The sequence below is a fragment of the Trichomonascus vanleenenianus genome (assembly GCF_965637985.1).
Source record: "Trichomonascus vanleenenianus strain CLIB 3782 genome assembly, contig: TRVA0_003S, whole genome shotgun sequence".
NCBI lineage: Eukaryota > Fungi > Ascomycota > Dipodascomycetes > Dipodascales > Trichomonascaceae > Blastobotrys > Blastobotrys vanleenenianus.
In genome coordinates this window covers 52,773-72,322 of record NW_027481884.1, presented here as the reverse complement: position 1 = coordinate 72,322, position 19,550 = coordinate 52,773, and the positions used below count along the sequence as shown (strand labels likewise).

General features: G+C 49.8%; 9 protein-coding genes and 1 pseudogene across 10 annotated transcripts; 5 read left to right on the top strand and 5 right to left on the bottom strand.

The window, feature by feature from the left end:
• Window positions 1-730: 730 nt before the first annotated feature.
• On the top strand, window positions 731-1,309 carry TRVA0_003S00738 (uncharacterized protein; the record flags this gene model as incomplete). The annotated part of the gene is made up of 1 exon (XM_076682413.1): window positions 731-1,309. One exon carries the CDS (start codon window positions 731-733, stop codon window positions 1,307-1,309), a length of 579 nt encoding a protein of 192 aa, XP_076543196.1.
• Window positions 1,310-2,311: 1,002 nt separating this feature from the next.
• ISN1 (IMP 5'-nucleotidase) lies at window positions 2,312-3,754 on the top strand (the record flags this gene model as incomplete). Its single annotated transcript, XM_076682412.1, has 5 exons — window positions 2,312-2,322; window positions 2,367-2,380; window positions 2,424-2,482; window positions 2,530-2,659; window positions 2,706-3,754. The coding sequence occupies 5 exons, from the start codon at window positions 2,312-2,314 to the stop codon at window positions 3,752-3,754; spliced, it is 1,263 nt and encodes a 420-aa protein (XP_076543195.1).
• Window positions 3,755-3,808: 54 nt separating this feature from the next.
• CSM3 (Csm3p) lies at window positions 3,809-4,348 on the bottom strand (the record flags this gene model as incomplete). The annotated part of the gene is made up of 1 exon (XM_076682411.1): window positions 3,809-4,348. One exon carries the CDS (start codon window positions 4,346-4,348, stop codon window positions 3,809-3,811), a length of 540 nt encoding a protein of 179 aa, XP_076543194.1.
• Window positions 4,349-4,770: 422 nt separating this feature from the next.
• MCH4 (putative transporter Mch4p) lies at window positions 4,771-6,108 on the bottom strand (the record flags this gene model as incomplete). The annotated part of the gene is made up of 1 exon (XM_076682410.1): window positions 4,771-6,108. The coding sequence occupies one exon, from the start codon at window positions 6,106-6,108 to the stop codon at window positions 4,771-4,773; it is 1,338 nt and encodes a 445-aa protein (XP_076543193.1).
• Window positions 6,109-7,767: 1,659 nt separating this feature from the next.
• TRVA0_003S00650 (HVA22/TB2/DP1 family protein) lies at window positions 7,768-8,742 on the top strand (the record flags this gene model as incomplete). Its single annotated transcript, XM_076682409.1, has 1 exon — window positions 7,768-8,742. The coding sequence occupies one exon, from the start codon at window positions 7,768-7,770 to the stop codon at window positions 8,740-8,742; it is 975 nt and encodes a 324-aa protein (XP_076543192.1).
• Window positions 8,743-8,988: 246 nt separating this feature from the next.
• Window positions 8,989-9,693, bottom strand: MGM101 (Mgm101p; the record flags this gene model as incomplete). The annotated part of the gene is made up of 1 exon (XM_076682408.1): window positions 8,989-9,693. One exon carries the CDS (start codon window positions 9,691-9,693, stop codon window positions 8,989-8,991), a length of 705 nt encoding a protein of 234 aa, XP_076543191.1.
• A 1,495-nt stretch (window positions 9,694-11,188) lies between these two features.
• On the top strand, window positions 11,189-13,420 carry PMT4 (dolichyl-phosphate-mannose-protein mannosyltransferase; the record flags this gene model as incomplete). Its single annotated transcript, XM_076682407.1, has 1 exon — window positions 11,189-13,420. The coding sequence occupies one exon, from the start codon at window positions 11,189-11,191 to the stop codon at window positions 13,418-13,420; it is 2,232 nt and encodes a 743-aa protein (XP_076543190.1).
• Window positions 13,421-13,810: 390 nt separating this feature from the next.
• TRVA0_003S00584 (uncharacterized protein) lies at window positions 13,811-17,062 on the top strand (the record flags this gene model as incomplete). The annotated part of the gene is made up of 2 exons (XM_076682406.1): window positions 13,811-13,821; window positions 13,876-17,062. 2 exons carry the CDS (start codon window positions 13,811-13,813, stop codon window positions 17,060-17,062), a joined length of 3,198 nt encoding a protein of 1,065 aa, XP_076543189.1.
• A 173-nt stretch (window positions 17,063-17,235) lies between these two features.
• Window positions 17,236-17,997, bottom strand: MRP20 (mitochondrial 54S ribosomal protein uL23m MRP20; the record flags this gene model as incomplete). The annotated part of the gene is made up of 1 exon (XM_076682405.1): window positions 17,236-17,997. The coding sequence occupies one exon, from the start codon at window positions 17,995-17,997 to the stop codon at window positions 17,236-17,238; it is 762 nt and encodes a 253-aa protein (XP_076543188.1).
• A 342-nt stretch (window positions 17,998-18,339) lies between these two features.
• Window positions 18,340-19,433, bottom strand: TRVA0_003S00540 (annotated as a pseudogene). Its single transcript is given in 2 exon segments — window positions 18,340-18,981; window positions 18,981-19,433. Coding segments are annotated over 2 exon segments (1,095 nt in total).
• Between the last annotated feature and the right edge of the window lie 117 nt (window positions 19,434-19,550).

The window sequence follows — 19,550 nt, the reverse complement described above, 5'->3', positions numbered from 1 at the left end:
ACCACCAGCAGTGCGGCCACTATTACCAATGACAAGAACTGGAACGACTGCTTTGCAATATTATTTTGCATAGCCTGAATATGTCCTATACAGCATAAAAATCCTTCAGTTTCTAATGTCGGTCATTATATAATGTTAGAACCCAGCTAGCTCGTCTATACGACAGAGGATTGTTGATACTCTTCTATAGCAGCACCAATTCTCATACCATAAGAATGATCTGTGTTAACTTATATCAGGTATTATTGTTACTCAATTCAAGCTTAATAGTACCGGTAATAGTACTGCGCAAATGGCATAAGTTATTCTTCAACCGTGCTATGATAATAGGACGTCGTACAGTTTGCTACAAGTAGATATCCACCTTTCAATAGATCAATTCTTTTAGATGGTACATACCAATGCCATCTTCCGTGTTTCCATATAGCTACCTGCTAATGCTGCTTATACCTTATTACTCTATATACAAGCTATAACAAAAAATGCTTATGTTTTCTGATTTCAAATTACTCCAAAATCGTAGTAGAATGAGTGAGCCGCACGCCGCGGGAAGTGCGGCGTAAGTTCAGCCGTCTCCTCCCAACCAGCCCCGGTAGTCAAATTGCTATGTGCTGATTGGCCAGCCCACTCCCAACCCTCAGCAACTGGGTGAAAAATATCGAGGGCCTCTCCTCTCGCGACCATAACCAAATAGACCGAAGTTGTTCGTTGAGGACCTCAATCCCACATCATGGCATCGACAGAAGAGACCAAACTGCCAGCCCGGTACCCGACCTTCAAGTACAGAGAGGATGGCATGTTCCAGCCCCGGGACACCATTGCGCTGACCACTAAAGCCGCATTCCTCTCGTCGGGTGCGGGTATCTTTGTCGCTGCCATCAAGGCTTCTCTGGCGCCCAATCGAAGCTTCAAGAGCTCTGTTCTGGCGCACTCGCGATACGTGTGGCTGTACGGCGCCGTGGGAACTGCATACACCGCCGTCGAGGCCATCACTGCTAACCTGACCGAGTCGGACTCTGCGTGGAGCACGTTCTACGGTGGTGCTGCTGCGGGTGGCATTATGGGCACTGCTTACAAGTCTGTCTCCAAGGTCATTGGCGGTGCTATTGCCGTGGGTGCTATCCTCAGCTTTGCCCACTGGTCCGGTAACTTCACCGGCTACGGCCGAAAGCAGGCTCAGGAGAACAGCCGGGGTGAGGCCATTGAGATCGAGAAGGGCAACCGACAGGGCTTCTTTGACGTGGTGCACCGACGACCACTGTCGCAGACGATTGACGAGCTGGGTGATCTTGTCAAGCCTTTCAAATAACGAGCTCTCCGAAAAATCCTCCTCCCCTTTGACAACCAGTTTCTCTTACGCATTTAATTAGCATATATGTGCTTGTCCTGACGACAAACCCCCCTGATTCGCGACAGCGCGGTCGCCTGTTTTATACTACCTTTACGTGTTATGTACTATTCAAAAAGAGCGTACGTCTCCTCCATTGCTACCAACCTTCGTAATCCAAATCGAAGAGAGCCATTTTACCCTGGTCATTGCCCAATATCGATTTATTTATGGCTCATATTCCGATCATTAACTGGTTAACCATAGCCTTGACTACCCGGTAGCTAATATCTTCGACATTGAGCCATAGCTTTGACATTAATCCTTGGACATAAGCGCGTAACTTCTACCATTAACCCATCTTCAGTTATTCGACAGATCAATCATTTCTCTATCGCCAATCTGGCTTGATCTGTCATCTGCTGAAATGTATCATGCTGCAGTTTGAGTCAGTCGAATGAAGACTCGAGATCAATCGGCATCATGGAAGCGGGGTCGTAAGCTTGGCTTCGGCATCTACTTCATATCTTTAATTGACTCATTTGTTTAAAAAAGATGTTTGAAAATAAAAGCGACTATCTACGAGTATACAATTAGATACACTTGTTGTTCGCAGTCACTTCATACTCCACTACCGTTACCAGGCGAAGGGTCTCTCCCCTCTCCCTCACCAAACGAATCCGCTTCACAGAGATACAACTACAGAACTAGTATTAGTGGTACTACAATAGCAATCCCACGTTTCTAGGCTACCTATATTCACGTCTCATACGTCTGTACTCTTAGCTATGCTGCAGGCCATACGTATTAAACATTATGAGGCATCGGTACTGCATGGCCGGAATGAGCCTCATGTTCCGACGGATGAGGGCCTACGGCATCGGCACACCCTTACCCCCTCCTGATATACCCCACCTGAATCTGATGGTTTAAATACCAGCCCTGACGTGTACTGACTAGCTGTAGACTTCTGAAATAAAATAAATGACCACTAGGTATGTGTGAAAATGCTGTCTATTTTTCCAGGCTAACTGTCTAGATACCGAGTTGAATGTGCGTGGACACCCCAGCGATGTGAAGTGTGCTAACGGACTAGATGCCCTCAAGTCTCACCGCAGAGACGAATTCATCGAGTGGATCAAGGGGCTTCTGGCGGTATGTCAACTTATTCAGTCAGTATTAGTATCAACTAACTTGTTCAGGGCCCATTTGTTCTCCATGCTGGATCCGTCAACAGCTTCCAGATTGGCGAGGACTCCAAGAGCAACGCAGAGGCGCGGAGACGATATGCCGAGATCTTCTTCGACATTGAGCGGTTAATTGAAAATCAGAGTAAGTTTCCGAGTACTTTACTAAAGTAAGTTGGCTAACTTGGTAGTATACCTGCAAAAGACCGGCGACCCCACTATCGGCCGGCTTCGCCAACTGGTCCCGTCAGTAGGGGCATTCTTCACGAAACTCCCCCTGGAACGCGCGTTCTACATCCAGGATGACCGGCGGTCCATTTCAAAGCGGAGACTGGTTAGCCCTAGTTTCAACGATATCCGGATCATTCTGAACACGGCGCAGGCCATGATCCTTGGAAGCGGCGAGAATAAGGTGAAGCTCGTAACATTCGACGGAGATGTCACTTTGTACGATGACGGAATGTCCTTAGATGAGCACAATCCGGTCATCCCACAGCTCATTGAGCTACTGAAGCGGGACATTTATGTCGGGATTGTGACCGCAGCAGGATACCACGAGAAGACAGGCGAGAAGTACTCTGAGCGACTGGGAGGACTCATTAATGCCATTGTCGACTCCCCCGAGCTCAGCCCTGAGCAGAAAGACCGGCTGACTGTCATGGGCGGTGAATCAAACTTCCTGTTCCGCTTGGACGGCAAGACTGGCCAGTTGGTATGGATAGACGATGAGGAATGGCGTCTGCCAGAGACCTCGAGCTGGTCCGAGGAGAACATTAAGAAGCTTTTGGATCTGGCGGAGCTCATCCTCACGTCCCTCAAGAACCGTATGCAGCTATCAGCGCAGGTAATCCGGAAGAAGCGCGGTGTCGGGTTGGTTCCCTTGCCAGGGCACAGCATGTGTCGAGAGGAGCTCGAAGAGGCTGTTCTCAATGCACAGAGGCGGCTTGAAGTGTGCGAGGCTGCCCGGACCGTCCAGTTCTGTGCCTTCAATGGCGGCAGCGATGTCTGGGTGGATGTTGGCGACAAGCGCTTGGGTGTCCTTGCGCTGCAGCGGTACCTGGGCGACATTCCGGGGAACCGAACGCTTCACGTGGGTGACCAATTTGCGAGCATTGGCGCTAATGACTTCAAAGCCCGCATGGCTGCATGCACCGTGTGGATTGCCAGCCCGGCCGAGACCGTTGGCATCGTCGGGGAGCTGGTGCAGTACCTGGACGAGAGCAAGATTTACGAAGACTGAAATTCTATAGGCAATAAATAGATTGACTGTACGTATGGTACTTAAAACTCCCTGCTAAAATCCGAACTCCATAGCGGCTTCCTCCTCAGCCTCATCTAGCTCCTTGGACTGTTCATTGCGCATGATATCTTCCAACTCGTCATCATCAGGGAATCCATCATCGCCATTGTCTTTTCCACGCGCGTTTTCGGTCGATGGAGTCGTTGAAGGAGCAGGCGTAGTTGAAGTATTACGGTTAGTCACAAACAAGTCATCGTCATCATCATCATCATCGATGACGTTCCGCCCGCGGCTATTGCGACTGACAAACAGGTCATCATTGTCTGAATATTCCTCCAGGAATGGGTCAGCAAAACTCTGGCCATTTTTATTATGCTCGTTGTCGATTGTGTCCGCGTTATCCATTTCGGCCGAGTCCTCCAACAGCTCCGTAGCAAAGGAATTCAATAGATCTAGTTCTTCATTCCCAAAAACTCCCCTCTGCTCAATAGACACCCATTCTGTTCGATAGGGTCTCATCGCTGGGCCAGTCTTGGCACTGAGCTTTATAAAGTCGTCAAAGTTGGCTTTGGGAAACAGTGAGTGCGCCCACATTTGATAGGTACCCAGTATCTTGTTGAGGTCGCTTTTTTCATGTCCTTTTCCTTTGAATCGGATGCCCTTCTTAACTAAGTGCCGCCTGATATAAGGGATGCCTTTATCCGAAAGCAGTTTTGACGGGTCGAGCTTGGCGACTGGACGTCGCCGCACTGTCCTGACTTCTGTATCATCCACACCCACCTCGGGGAGTATCTTTACTCCCTCTTCCCGTTGTGGCTCGTCTTCCATTAGTGGGTTGTTGAATTGTGATTTGGTGGTGTCGGAGCGCGTTTTTGATGGAATGCGTTTCAATTTACGCGAAAAACTCACCACGCGTCACCCAAGTATCGCGTAAATCGTGATTATATTAGAAGTAATCCAGACCATAACGTATTATTTTAAATAAAACTGTATATTACTAGAGAAATACAACTAGACTAAATGAAGACTGCTAGCTTGCGGGTGTAACTCAGCCGCAGGGCCAAAGCCAGCAATGAACACACGATCATCATTGATCCCGAGAACAGAGCAGAGTTTGCATACCCAAGGACGGGGTCACCCTCGTCAGGGATGAACAGCCCGGCCAGCGAAGACCCAGCAATGCACCCGGGAACGCCCATTAGAAAGACAATTGCCAGGCGCGAGTGGTTGTCCTTGATCCCAAACAGCTGAGCAATGACCGACGGCATGAGAGCGATGAACGATCCAGAGGCAGCCCCCCACAGCAGTGCAAATAATAGCACCATCGTCTCGCTCCGGGCTGGATACCAAAGGGCAATCTGGAGAATGCCGGTCAGGAAGACACAGGGAATAAACACATTGAGTCTCCCGACCTTGTCGGCTATCAGCGGCGGGATGACTCGGCCAAGTACCGACATGCCGTTGAGAATCGCCGTAAGGTACTGCTGGATGCTTGGTCTCACGTGAAGTGCCTTACCGAATGAAGAGAGGTAAAAGATACCAGGGAAGAGGCCGAAGATACCAATTGCGTTGGCTACAACAATTATCACGAACCGCCAGTCTTTGAGGACTGCCCAGTTGGGCCAGATCCGCTGCTTCTGGCGCGGAAGGCGGGCTTGTACGACAAAGGACGCAAAGACCAACAGCGGTATATAAATGAACCCGATAATTCGGTTTGCCCAGGGGAATCCCACTTTGGCGACGAGGTGGTGGAACACAATGGGCCACACGATACCGCCGATGGAGGAGCCCGCCGCAGTGATGCCTATGGCGATGGCTCGGCGGCGCTTGAACCACTCGGCGGGGATGGCCATGGCAGTGAAGAATGCGATCCCGGCGCCAAACCCGAAGACGACGCCCTGGGCGAGGTAGAACTGCCAGAGCTCCTTGCAGATGGAGATCATCATGATGCCGAACACCATGATCGCTGATCCGAGGAGCAGCGTGTAATTGACGCCGAGCAGGTTGAGGAACACGACGACGGGCACGGACGCGATGTAGATAACGGTTGGCTGCAGCGACCCAATGAGGGAGATGACCGACGACTTCGCGTCGGGGAAGGTCTCGTGGTAGTATACGACATACTCGCCAAACGCGTTGACCATGCCATAGGTCGTGCTGAGGATGAATGCTGTGCCCGTAATGACGAGCCAGCCCTTGCCTCCCTCGGGGAATTCCTCAGTGTCTTTCTCCCCGAATGGCCTACCGGTACTATTTTCATCAACGGGACTCTGTTCCTCTGCTTTTTCAGGAGGGCATATTGTTTCTACGACCGTTTGGATCTCAGCTTCATCGTCAATGTCTATTCTCTTCATGGTAGATTCTTTTTTCTCTATTCATGGTCTATCAAAGACTACGTATGGGTGGTTATACGGTACGGCACTACCAGATCTTTTTATTTATGCTATATCATGCACCTGCCCCCACATCTTCTGCTGGTAGTGGTAGTGTAGTACTACAGGGGTTCTTCTCAGTGATTTCAAGCCTTGGATCGGGAAGGAGCAGTCGATGCATGGTGGAGCTCTGGTTCCGACGGTCTATGGTGAGTCACCAGCCGCACAGAATGCGGCGCGCTCTCTGCAGCATGTACTTGGTTCTTGGAGGTCGGGACAAGTTTAATAAGAGTTGCTACTATGCAAATGTTACAGCTTTTTTGAATCTCATTGTAGCTAGTACACCCTAATATCTTAGCATGGTGAAATTGACAAATGCGTTGGCTCAATTACCCTGGTATTTGGTAGGACTGGTTTGACTCGGTTTTGGCCGTTCCGTCGGACGCACTTCACTTTCTCTTGGTGCGTAGCCCGGGCCATTCGTACTCTGCCGCCATATGCACCCATTCTCGCATTATATCGCCTCATCATGTGGCATGCTACAGATATTGTTATGGATAAGTGATTTCTGTACAAAGATTAATCATCAATTTGATTTGCAGGGAGTATTTTAGCAGTCTAACTCTACTTGAAACTTAATAATACGGTACCGAGTTTGAAGGAGCCAGGGTTCCCCCGCCTTCAAACCCTTGGAATCCGCTTCGCAACTGGTCTTCAATAAAATAGATACATAAACCAATTGCAATACAGGCATTAATTAATTAGCTATATCTTGCACATATGTAATCGGATTACCTATATATTCCACATTATTGGTTGTTATTGGGTCCTGTAGGCCCTTTCTTTACGGCTACAGTACTACACTCTACCAGGCTTAGACGCAGCACCCTACACGATGGCGTTAACCCTACCAGTTCTACTACCTACTTCTACTACAGTGTACTATTATCACTATAAATTCTCTCCCGGTTAACTAACCTACTTAAAACCTAATACCTTACCTGTACCGAGTGGCGCTACTTTGCTTTGCGACGCCGACAAAATGCCCATTTCGCGCGAAACGGCCCTGCGGCAACGGTAGTAGCGCAGAAGTTAAAATAGGCACGTGCCCCCTACTACGGTGTAAACATAACCTGAGCCTCCGTTGTCACACCCGTCACCCAGCATCCAGCTACCTGGTACTACTAAACCACCACTGCTTAACACGACAAAGACACAGCAATTGACAGCAATGCCCCAATACAAGAACCAGAATAGAGGGTAGGTATTGTCTAATCGAGACCAGCCAATAGGGAGACAAGCGTTTCAATTTGCCCCGAAACTCTCTGTGCGGCTCTTGCCCCCCGGGCTGGAACAAACCCTAACCCATATCAGTTTAGGGCGATAGCAGAGCGTGCGTGGACCACGCGCTATCGGATCGGGCGGCGAGGGGTATATCACCACTTGACTCCGTACCGTGAGAACGACCACCAGTGCGACGAGAATTGAGAGAGAGAGAGAGCGGTTTTGACCCCGAGAAACAAGCCCAGGACCAACGCAAGCTAGTTGGGTTATTTTCCTCTCGTTTCGTTTTGGAAGAGGTTTGCCAGAACCCCCCCTGGTATTCATCACTTTACAGTGTTATCCGTTGGTAGATCAACGATGTTCGACTTTGTGTTCCGCTGCCTAAGCTCCCTGGCATCCTTTGCATTCCCGGTGTTTGCGTCGTATAAGGCGCTTCAGAAGGATGACATCACCCTGATCAAGCCTTGGCTCATGTACTGGGTCATCATTGCCATCCAGCTCACGTTCGAGGCGTACTTTGGTTTCATCTTGGCATACTTGCCACTGTACAACGTCGTGAGGATGGCCTTCATGCTGTGGCTGGTACTTCCGCAGAGCCAGGGCGCCTCGCAGATATACGTGGCGCATGTGCATCCGTTCCTCGAGAAGCATGAGCATGAAATTGACAGCTTCATTGCACAGACCCACGAGAACGCCCGGGCGCTCGGCGTAGAGTATCTCCAGCGGGCGAGCCATTTTGTCAGACAGTATGTGTCAAGCCTGCTATTTGGAGCTGAGTATAGAGACTACGAGTCGGCCAAGCGCGACGAAGACCTGCGCCACCAGCGCGAAGAGCAGCTGGAGCCAGCCGCCACCGCTTCCGGCGTGCAGAGCTCATACGCTGACCTGCTCTTCTCCCGGTTCCGCTACCCGGCGGCCGTCTCGAGCTCGGCGGCGTCGAATCTCGGGTCTCTGCTGGGCGGAGCGTCCTCAAGCATCAGGGCCTCTCTGGCCAAAGTCAGCTTTCCGACGGAGGTGCAGACGAAGACAGACAAACTCGACTACCTGAACAAGCAGCGGTCGAAGCTCATGGAGCTGCTGACCAGCCTCGACGAGAGGCGCGACGAATTGGCTAGGCAGGAGGAAGAGGAGATCAGTACCCCGAGGGCACTCAATTCCAGCGCTAGTAAGAGTTCGCTAGATTCCACCGCCAGCGAATCCGACTTTGATGTAGTGAAGAAGGAAGAGGCTGATAACCATGCCAGGGCCGAGGAGGACGGCCAGCAAACTCCAACCACCTCTGCGACTGGCGAGCCACAGTCTCCCCAGAGCTCCAAAGGCTGGTTTTGGTAATTCATTTTTTATTTTCTTCGTTTCATTATTTATTAAGTATTAACCGAATATATATGTTCCTTCTATTCCTCCGCGAAGCGGCGCCATGGGAGCTCGAATAGCACTCCCTGCTAGTGCAATTGGGGGGACCAGTCCCCCCAAACCCCCCTGGGGCTCCACTTCGTGGAGATCATTTGACTTCGCAACACTCAAGCAGGAGTAACAATGAGCCTTTTAAAGACAGGAGAATGAATAAATATCTAAGCTCTATTTGTAAGGGTACTCCCATGGGGCGTCTTTCCTCTTCCACACAAACCGCCGCTTCTTTTCAAACCACTTTTCATCGCAATGCTGCTTCTTGAACTGCCTGATGAACCGGGGGTCCCACAGCTCTGAAGCAATACCCAGGTCCTTGCAACACCGCATCATGGCATTACTCTTGCACCCCTCAATTGCAGTGGGCACGCCGTCAGGATTGAAGTACTGCTGCTCGCCACGAGCCACCGCCACAAGCCGGCCATGGCATATCAGACCGTACTCTCGCGACACAGTCTTGGGCGTGATCACGGTCGGCGACCGCGGGGCTAGGCCCCACCCGCCAGGGCCAAACGCCTTGTTCAGGATACGCCGGTACTTGATCTCGGGCAGGAAGATGAGCCCGTCAGGCGTGATCTCAATATCTTCCGGGTTAGCGTCGGCGTTGAGGATCTCAACCACTTGGGGCGGGAAGGGCTCGACGCCGAGACCGGCGAAGCTCTTGGCCCAGTTCTCGCCCGCCGTCTCTGACGCCCCGAGCTCGCCAGGGGTGTCGTCAAACTCCTTCCACACGGCGTAGGAGTCGTCCTGGGCCACAATCGAGGAGGTGGTGGCGGCTGGAGTCGCCGAGTTAGCGGTCGTCGCTGCGGGCTTGAAAGGCGCCTTTGTCGATCCCAGAGTGGCGTAGCTTCGGGCCAATGGTGCTAGTGCTCCCATGGGCCGGGCGTATCTCGCCAGGAAAGAAGCTCGTACGAGTCGTAGCATCTTCTTGTCACTTTGCGATATCTGATTATCTTTTTACTTGGCGATATCGGATATGGAGAGTGGTCGCCGCTCCGACACAAATTATATGCGCCATGCGATCCTCATTTGAACGAAAAACGGTTCTTATCTGAAATTTGAACTGTATAAAATTTTAAGATATTTCATGTAATAAAATGATATCGGTAGTACTATGTGCTATTTTATGTTCGGGTAGTTTAAAGATTGCAAGAATAAATATATTTTGGTTATTTTGGGCCAATTGACAGACGTAGTTCGGTGTTAACCAGTAACGATACCCTTGCCGACTGATACACACTAAATTAGTTCATTGAATGAAAAAGAACCATAAAATACAGCAAGGGTGTTTCCTTATTATTTTTATTTATTATAGTTCGGTCAATTGCCTGGCTGATATTGCCCCGGAGTTACTGCGGTGCCAATAATCAAATTGAATATGGAACTTCGATTCGAATCGAATATCTATTGTAATAACAGATCCATTCTCTTCAAATTGGTCAAAAATAGCGTTGTAATTCATTAATTCAAATGGTTACATATAGGATGATTGGATGTCTCGACTCAATTGACTAAAATTGTCTTTTTAATTGAAAGCGAATGTGGGAAACTTAAATCCAATCTGGGTGAACGATTGAACTTCTTCGGTTGGAAATAATCAAATTTTGACCTTCAAGGCTTGCAGTAATACAGCAGTGGTCTTTATTACAAAGCGGGCTCCTGAGTAAGCACACAAAACTATACAGTCGAGTTATCACAAGCGTCAAGTTGTACCTATAGTCAATATATAACTGTTACTGCTCACCGTGACGACTTTTTGGGCTCTGGAGCGCATATATATGATCATAGTTATAATCAAGGGGACATGATGTGTAAGTGCCCTCAACGTATTTGTCCAGTAATATGCAATTGGTGGTTAGAGATGGGCCGGTATTTAAATTTTCATGATACCGGTGGTACATAGAGTGGGTACTATTTTTACTACCGGTGGTACTTTACATATGAACAGAGCAGCATGGCTTATTATAAACGTCTGTACATGTACTTTCTCTGGTCTTAGTCGATAGATTATTTCAATTTTGATACGGCAGGTTAGGCCAATAGCTTTGGCAGGTACGAAAAAATTGGGTCATATCATGTATTCCGCCGGAGCAAAGTCAAGCAATGGAACGACAGGTCCGATGCAGCCAGTTCCCAAAAATGCACAGGGAAAAGTAGATCGACATATTTTACCATACATGCGCCCCCTGGAGGAGACACAATGTAGCTCCTTTGGAGAAGGCGACGACGCATACATGGGGTGTAGTACAGATCGGGGCGTTGCGCGGGCGAGCCCCCCTGAGAAGCGATCACTTCAGACAAGACACGTATAATTTCAACGACCAAAGAACCTCAACCAAACGAACACCACCACCGCCAGAAGAACAGCACCATGGCTTCCGAACTGCGACAGCGCAATGTCGCATCCAAGAAGAAATCGTCTGCTCAATTGAGGGGGCCAGATGCCTCATCGTCTCCAAAGCCCAGCGCGCCAGACCGTGTCAAGCAAAGAGATAGATGCTACCGACTCGCCAACTTGGCCCTGACCGTGCTGGCATTCGCCACGCGGTTCTACATTATCAATCACCCTGACCAAGTCGTATTTGATGAGGTACATTTTGGCAAGTTTGCCAGTTACTACCTCGAGCGCACCTACTACTTTGACCTGCATCCGCCTTTCGCCAAGATGCTCATTGCTTTCGTAGGCTATCTCGTAAACTACAATGGCGCCTTCAAGTTTGACTCTATTGGCGACTCGTACATTGACAACAACGTGCCGTACATTGCCTACCGGTCCCTTTCTGCGGTCCTGGGCTCCATCACGGTGCCAATTGTTTTTAAAACGCTCCAGGAAAGCGGATACAGCGTTTGGGCATGTTCACTGGGTGCCTCGCTCGTGCTCTTTGACAACGCCCACATTGCCGAGACGCGATTGATCCTGCTGGATGCGACGCTAATTGTGTCAGTAGCGCTCTCTCTTTTGTGCTACGTCAAGTTCTCCAAGCAGCGAAAGAACCCATTCTCGTTCAAGTGGTGGGCGTGGCTTCTGGCGACCGGCGTTTCTCTGTCGTGTGTTATTTCGACCAAGTACGTCGGTACGTTCACCTTCATGACCATTGGCTCCGCCGTGTGCATTGATCTGTGGAACCTGCTCGACTACCGTGCCGGGCTCACCATGAAACGCTTTCTGCAGCACTTTTTTGCCAGGGCATTCAGCCTCATTGTCCTCCCCCTGGGCATCTTCCTGTTCTGGTTCTGGGTGCACTTTGCCATTCTCACGCAGTCCGGCCCCGGCGACAGCTTTATGAGCCCTGAGTTCCAGGAGACCCTGGGCGACAACATTCTGACCCGGGACGCACGCCAGGTCAATTACTATGACACTATTACTCTTAAGAACAAACACGCCAACGCTCTTCTGCACTCGCACGAGGCGAGGTACCCGCTGCGATATGACGACGGGCGAATCTCGTCGCAGGGCCAGCAGGTGACAGGTTATGGCACCCCCGACGTTAACAACGACTGGCAGATTCTGCCTGAAGTTGAATTCCCAGAAGACGACCGGGTCGGTCATCCAGTGTTTGGCGGGAATAAGATCCGTCTGCGGCACGTGAAGACCAACACTATGCTGCTGACCCACGACGTCGCCTCGCCGACCTACCCTACAAACCAGGAGTTCACTACTGTTTCAATGGAGTTAGCCGAAGGAGAGCGGTACAACGATACTCTGTTTGAAATCGCCATGAAGAAGAATGCCCGTGACATAATCAAGACCAAGGCTGGCCAGTTCAGGCTCGTCCATTCTAACATCAACCTATGGACCCCCGGCAAGCGCCTTCCAGAGTGGGGTTTCGGCCAGTTTGAGATTAACGGCAACAAGAACGTCCAGGACCCGGCCAACTGGTGGTTCATTGACGAGATTACGGATCTTACTGACCCCGAGCGACTCAACTACGTGCCAAAGGAGCCCAAGAAGCTCCCCTTCTTGACTAAGTACCTCGAGCTGCAGGCGATCATGTTTGCCCAGAACAACGCCCTCACATCGTCACACCCATATGCCTCGGAGCCAATTACCTGGCCATTCCTCGTCCGCGGCGTGTCTTTCTGGACTAATAACGAGAACCGGTCGCAGATCTACTTCGTTGGCAACTTTGTTGGCTGGTGGCTCGAGATCAGTCTCATCGCCGTCATTGTTGGTGTCATGGCCGCCGACCAGCTTACGCAGCGAAGAAACGTCCAGGCGCTCAACCGGACAGCGCGATCCAAGCTATACAACTCACTGGGATTCCTGCTGGTTGGCTGGGCCTGCCATTATTTCCCCTTCTTCCTCATGGGCCGCCAAAAGTTCCTGCACCACTATCTCCCCGCCCACCTGATTGCCGCGGTCCTGGCCGGCGGTATCTTTGACTTCATCTTTGGTGAGTTCGATGACGGTCCAGTGGCAGCTCGTCGCAGCGGCAGGCCGTACCGAAACACTAAGATCATTGTCGCCTTCTCGGTAATCATGGTCCTGTTGGTGTCCTGCTACGTCTACTATGCTCCGCTGACTTACGGAGACCCAGGACTCACCGTCGAGCAGGTCAATGCACGCGAACTCATGAACATCGAGCTCCACTTTGCCAAATAACCCATTACTTTAACTTATTATATGTACATTAAAGAGAGATTTCATACTCCTTCCTTTTAGCACCATAGTATAATGTACAGTCCTAAAGCCCCCCTCCCTTAGGCTTCGCTACGCAGAGATGTTCGGTAATCTTATAATGATGCAACAGAAGGATTTGGCTATAATGCAGATATATCAAACTAATTAATTATTAAATTAAATTTATATCACCGAGCCGCATGAGTCGCATAAGATCATTGTGATGTAGGAGTTGGTCCGCTGGGACGAACAGCGACCCAACCCCAGCCATATACGCTTCAAGATCCCTTATTCATACCGATACCAGTGAAGGAGCCCGTTTGGAGACCGCACATCGACTTGCTGAACAGCTGATAGACTAGCTCTGTCGTTATGGCTCCAGGGTAAGTTTTGCCGCACCTGTGTTCAGCGATAATGCTCTAACCGTTTTGCAATAGATCTCTAAGGTCCCTCTCCAAGGCATTGGAAGGGTTCTTCTCTTCCAAGGACTATTCCGACCTCAATGCCGAAGTGACGAACGAGATATCTGAATTCGTGGCCAGCAATACCCCGATTGATCCCTCCGACTCCGCTAAGCTGCATGAGGAGCTGGTCAAAATCCACGACACCAGCGTCGCCGACTCCAAGTACGAAGTGCCATTTGTAGAGGCTCTCGACAGCCTGGCCCCCTGTCTAACTGACATCAAGTATATCCGGTTCTGGTTCGGGCTATACTCTGTCCCTGCGCTGGATTCCGTGGGCCATTTGAATACACTGGTGGCTGCGTCCCGAAAGCTCTTGATGAAGATTCTGCTCTACGAGTATGACTTCATTGACGAGGACTCGGAGGACCTGTACAGAGAATTGTCCAGCCAGGTGTGCGAGTGGATTTTGGACATCCATCTCGATATATACAAGGAGTGGTTCACCCACATACATGAATCTAGTACACTCAATGATGAGGAAAGGCGTAGGTTTTTGCGTATGAACGCGAAAGACCTGCTGATGCAGTTTGGCATGAAACGGTCCAAAGATTTTATGATCAAATTGAATGGCCGGTTTGTTGACCACCGGTACCGAATCCAGACCCTTAGTCTACTCTCGGTGTTTGCCAGCATGCAGCCACCATTCCTGTACCATATCCAGCAGACGGACTTGCTCGAGTCGCTCAAAAAGTGTTTGATTTATGATTTGTCGTCGACTGCCCTGTCTATTGCGGCAACGGTGTTGGCAATGATAATGCCTCATATCTGCGACTCGCTCTCATCGCACCTGCCGACCATCCTCGCTGTATACGGGCGACTCGCCTGTTGGAGACTCCTGACTGGAGATGACGAGGTTCGCGATCACGAAATCTTAGAGGATGAGGAAGATGGGCCAAAGGATTCCGACCTCGAACTGACGGAAGACGCAGCGCCACGTCCACAGAAACCACCAGCTAATAATGAGGGATGGGACACCCTTGGGTTCTATTCTGACCTCCAGGATGAGCGCAAACCCAGCATTACGCCTCTCTTTACATTCCTTTACGGATTGTACCCATCTAACTTGTTGTCTTTCCTGCGTAAACCAACTAGATACCTCGAAAAGCGTGGATACAAGCGCCCATTCACTGACTTTTGGGATGAATATGAGATTTTAGCATTCTCCAAGCCCATTTTCGAGCTCCACATGCTCCACCCAGGGCTTGTCTCTAATACAGCAGAGGAAGAGCTGAAGGATAATAGCCGGTGGGGCCTACTCGGCAGTCCTATGGACATTGCCGCCCAGTGCCTCGCTCTGTACAACCAGAGCCCACAAGCAAACGCCAACGTTTCGGTTGCTGCGTCTAAGATCCCCCATGAAGAGACTCCGACCCTGTTTGACAGCGACATTCCGTCGTATAGCTACATGTATAACAAGGGTGACTACAGTTTAGCCGGCTCAGATGATTTAAACGATGGAGAACACACACAAGAACAACATCCACATATAGAGGAGAGCGAATCTCGCAAGAGCCAAGAGTTGGAGCGTTCGCATCCTCCAGATGACAAATTGACTGCTCTGTCGAACAAATTGTTAATGTCACCAAGCATTGAGAACGTCGACATGCTTTTGGAACAGCATCTCATGCTCTACACTAAAACGAGATCCGACAGTTTGAAAGACGATGATAGCCACAGCATCGCCAGCAGTGACAATGGACTTAGACAGGGTGACTATGCATCCGGCCCCTCACGCGGGAGACAACGATCTGGAACCATTTCGTCGCCAGGATTCTTCCAGCCTTCTCCTGGCCAGGCAGCTGCTTTCGCTCCTTCAAGTACTGCTAGTAGCGCGCTAGCTGAGGAGCGCCGAAGCTCAGTGGGCCAGCAGTCTGACCATACGCTAAGTGAAGCTCCGAGTAGCCGCCGCGTCTCGGAGCACGAGGCAGATACAAGCGATAAGGTCGAATATTCGAGGCAGATAGAACATATGCAACAGGCTGTGCAGTTCTACCAGCGGGAACTCATGATTCAGAAGAACGAACTCGACTTTGTGTCTTTTATCGAACAACACAGCCAGTATCGATATGTCAAGATGCGGGAGCGTCTTTCTAAGAAGGTAGTAAACGACGAGTCTGTGCGCCATTTGGTGTCGCGGAACTCCATCCTTCGAAAGCAGATTGAACACCTGCGCCATGAGCTCGACACGGCCCAGAAAAATATCAAGACGTACAAGCGCGAGAGACAACAGTACGAGTCGAATATCCTCGCTAAAAACAAAGAGTTCAGACAGACTGCCAACCTCCTTCTTGTCGAAAAGCAGACCTTGGAGAAGGAAGTTGAGCGGTTGAACCACGCCCGCGAAGAAATTATGCAGACTATGGTTGCTCAAGAGGCGAAGCTGGCGGAAATGGAGCTCAAACTAGCCGAGGCCCTGGAGAACGCAAAATACCTTGATTCTTACAAGAACTCGCTTAAGGCGGCTGAGAAAAAGCTGGCTAAATATGATTTGGATAACGACACTAACGATAAGTCCCAGCAGGCAATGGAGGCAAAGGTTAAGCTTATTCAGGAGACACTAGATGACTTGGAGCTCGAGTACAAATCTTTGGAGACAGAGAAGAAGCAAATTGAGTCACAATTGCAGAACCAGGTTGCAGAGCTGAGAACCCGTCTTGCTGATTATGAAGGCAAGCCCACGGAGCCGACTACTCAAGTGAAGGAGCTGATTGAGAACTTCAAAGCGAAGACCCATGCACAGTACTCCGAACTAAGGACCGCTTATGAGGACCTTACTGCAAGATATCTGGAGCTGGAGACCCGTTTTCGCAATCATATTGCGCACGATGAGCTGCTGCAATACCAGGGATATCCTGATGATTCGGCTATTCTTTCAAAACCAAAGAAGTCAATTCTTGGTTATGAGATTGATGAACAGCACAATGCCGAGGTGTCGTCAATCCACAGCGAGTATAGTGAACGCTATGGCGGATTCACTCCGCTCAGTCCGTCTCTGGACCCTCAAGTCGGTCTCTCCAGTACACCAGCACTGCCCGTGCTACGCAAAAATAGGAGCAGCACCGAGGTTCGAATCAAGGGTCGTGGTGGGGTGCAAAATATCAGCTCCACAAGCAACCAAAAGAAATCACGACAGGCTGCATTTAGAGGTTTACGCATGTAAAAGCTAATTACATTCCTCCGCCAAAAATCACCGGGAACGCTTCCCAGGCTACTACTAAAAGGGGGCATTCGAGGCCAGCCCTCGAGCCACACCCATAGTTCCGCTTCACGAAGGGGTTACTTGTACAGTGGATAAATACTTTTATTATTTACAAGTTAAAACGGGAACAATATTTACAGCCCAAGATGCTTCTTGACAAGTTCTTCCGTGGGTCGCTGAGACTCTCGGTACTCGGCAGCGTTCTTCTTGTTAATCATCTGGCTCTTAAGTGTCTTTGGAACAAATGGCTCAGCAGCTGGAACGTAAGGGCCCACAATGCCGCCAAACGCTCGAGGTGGACGCAGCTTGTTGGATCCAATTCTATCAATGTCCTCGGCGTATTTTCTCATCTCTTCATGCAAATTAATCTGGAACTCCTTGTCCTGCTCCTCCTTGGTCAGCGGTTCCGGCCAGATGAACGGATCCTCCATCTCAATGGTCATCTTCTTGATCTGCGGGGTTCGGTGTCGCGGCAGATTCGGACGTGCTCGGTCCCACTTGGAGAACATAAGCTGGGTCGTCACATTGAGCGCTCTCAGGCCGTACACATGCCACAGATAGTCTCGCAGATCCAGCTTATTAAAGTTTCTGGGGACGATGAACTTCGCCTGGAACGGGCTGTGCTTTGCGCTAGGCCGCAGGAGAACGATCTTAGCCTGTGGGAAATAGATTTCCTTGCCACCTACTCGGAAATGGGGCTTATCATCAGTCTTCAATGCCTCCTGGGTTCGTCGGAAGATCTCCTCAGCCGCGGTAGGCTTCGTCCGCTCAACCCATCCCTTAGCCTGTTCCACAGGTTTTGGCGCCGCAGCCTCGATAGTCTTGGGGATATATGGTTGTGGCGGAGTGATTCGCGCGATTTTCTTCGCGCTTAGCAGTCGAAACGATCTCGGCATTGCTCTGGGCTATTTTGTCGTTTGGTCGTCCAGTTTGACGATGTTCAAATATTTTTCCATCCCCGTTTTTTCCACCGCCGGATATTACAGTATGTGGTGTAACTCTGAGCACCGTTGATTGATTGGCCTGCAGCTCATTCTATGGCCTTAGCGAACGGGTAGGATATGGCTGTGATAACGAAGGGCTCTAGCAATTCAGCCTGCCAGTAGTTTACTACTTTTGAGGGCACTTTATTAAAGGAGTATATTTCTAGGTATCTCGAGATGAACTGATTCTATCGGTAGTGGTACAGTTGGCACAGGGAGCCACCGGCAGCCAGTATATACATATTTTTTGCATGGTTAACCAAAAGATGACTCGGCTTTTGGTATCATGTAATCTTTTGCCTTGAAATACTTTACGGTGAAGCTAGGTACTCTAATGCCTTTTATGAGCCCAACTCCATCTTTAGAGCCGGTAGGCACTATCATTGTCAGCTTCTCGGTCCGCTTGTGGTAGTGCTTCATACGCCGTCCAGAATTGCCAACCACGTGGTCTATCGCAGTCTTGAACACTGGTATCTGGTTCATTTTAAGATCAGCAATTGTTCGGGTAACATTAGAAGCCACGTCTCCAATCGCAAATGCATTATTGTAGCCCTCGAGCCGGAAATGACTATCAACTCGCACATAACCACATTTGTCGAGCACAGATGACTTTAGAAAACCCGTGTTTGGCATTACACCAGTAGTAGATAGGCTGAGACTAACATCATCAGTCGCACCACTAGCCAGATTTAGTACATGATGTTCGTCATTTGCAATTACCACTTCAGCCTTTTCATTATTGACGACTTCAACACCGAGCCTCGTGAGCTTCGTTTGCGTTTTTAAGGCCAGTCTTAGGCCCGCAACCATAAGAGGTAGCTGGTGTCCTGTGTATAACTTGACAGATTTCTCACTGTAAGTTCGCTTGATCTCTGCGGCTGTTTCTACTCCGGTAGGGCCCCGCCAATGATCGCAATCGTTGGAGAGGCTTTGATTATAGTGCTAAGTCCTTGAAGTGCGGCAATTGACTCTTCTTTCTTAGAGGCTAGCTTAAAGGCCCTGCTAGGAGTAGTCGCGCCAGTTGCAATTACCACGAAATCGTAATGGAGTGACTCTGTGCTTTCTCCACAACTATGGACAATTAGATTGTGCTCAAAGTCGACGGAGTTTACAGTTGAGATAATGAAAGCGGCTTTGGGAGCAACATTCTTTACTATCTTGACAGTAGGGATGAAGAGGTCGTCAATCTTCTCGGGCTCGACAAGCGCTCTCGGTACGGCAACATTGAACAATGAGTGGCTAGATGAACTGATGATGATGATTTCTAAATCTTGCGGTACTTTCGACAACACCTTAGCAGCTTGGACCGCCGCAAAAGAACCACCAATTATTACAACTCGTTTAGCCATCGAACAATGGTGGTATCCTCAGCTCATGATTTCAATCCTGATAATTATGCCAAAAGAATCAGGCGATACATTGTCTCAAATAAGCGCTGGCATCATGCAACGGAATGTTTCAGCCAT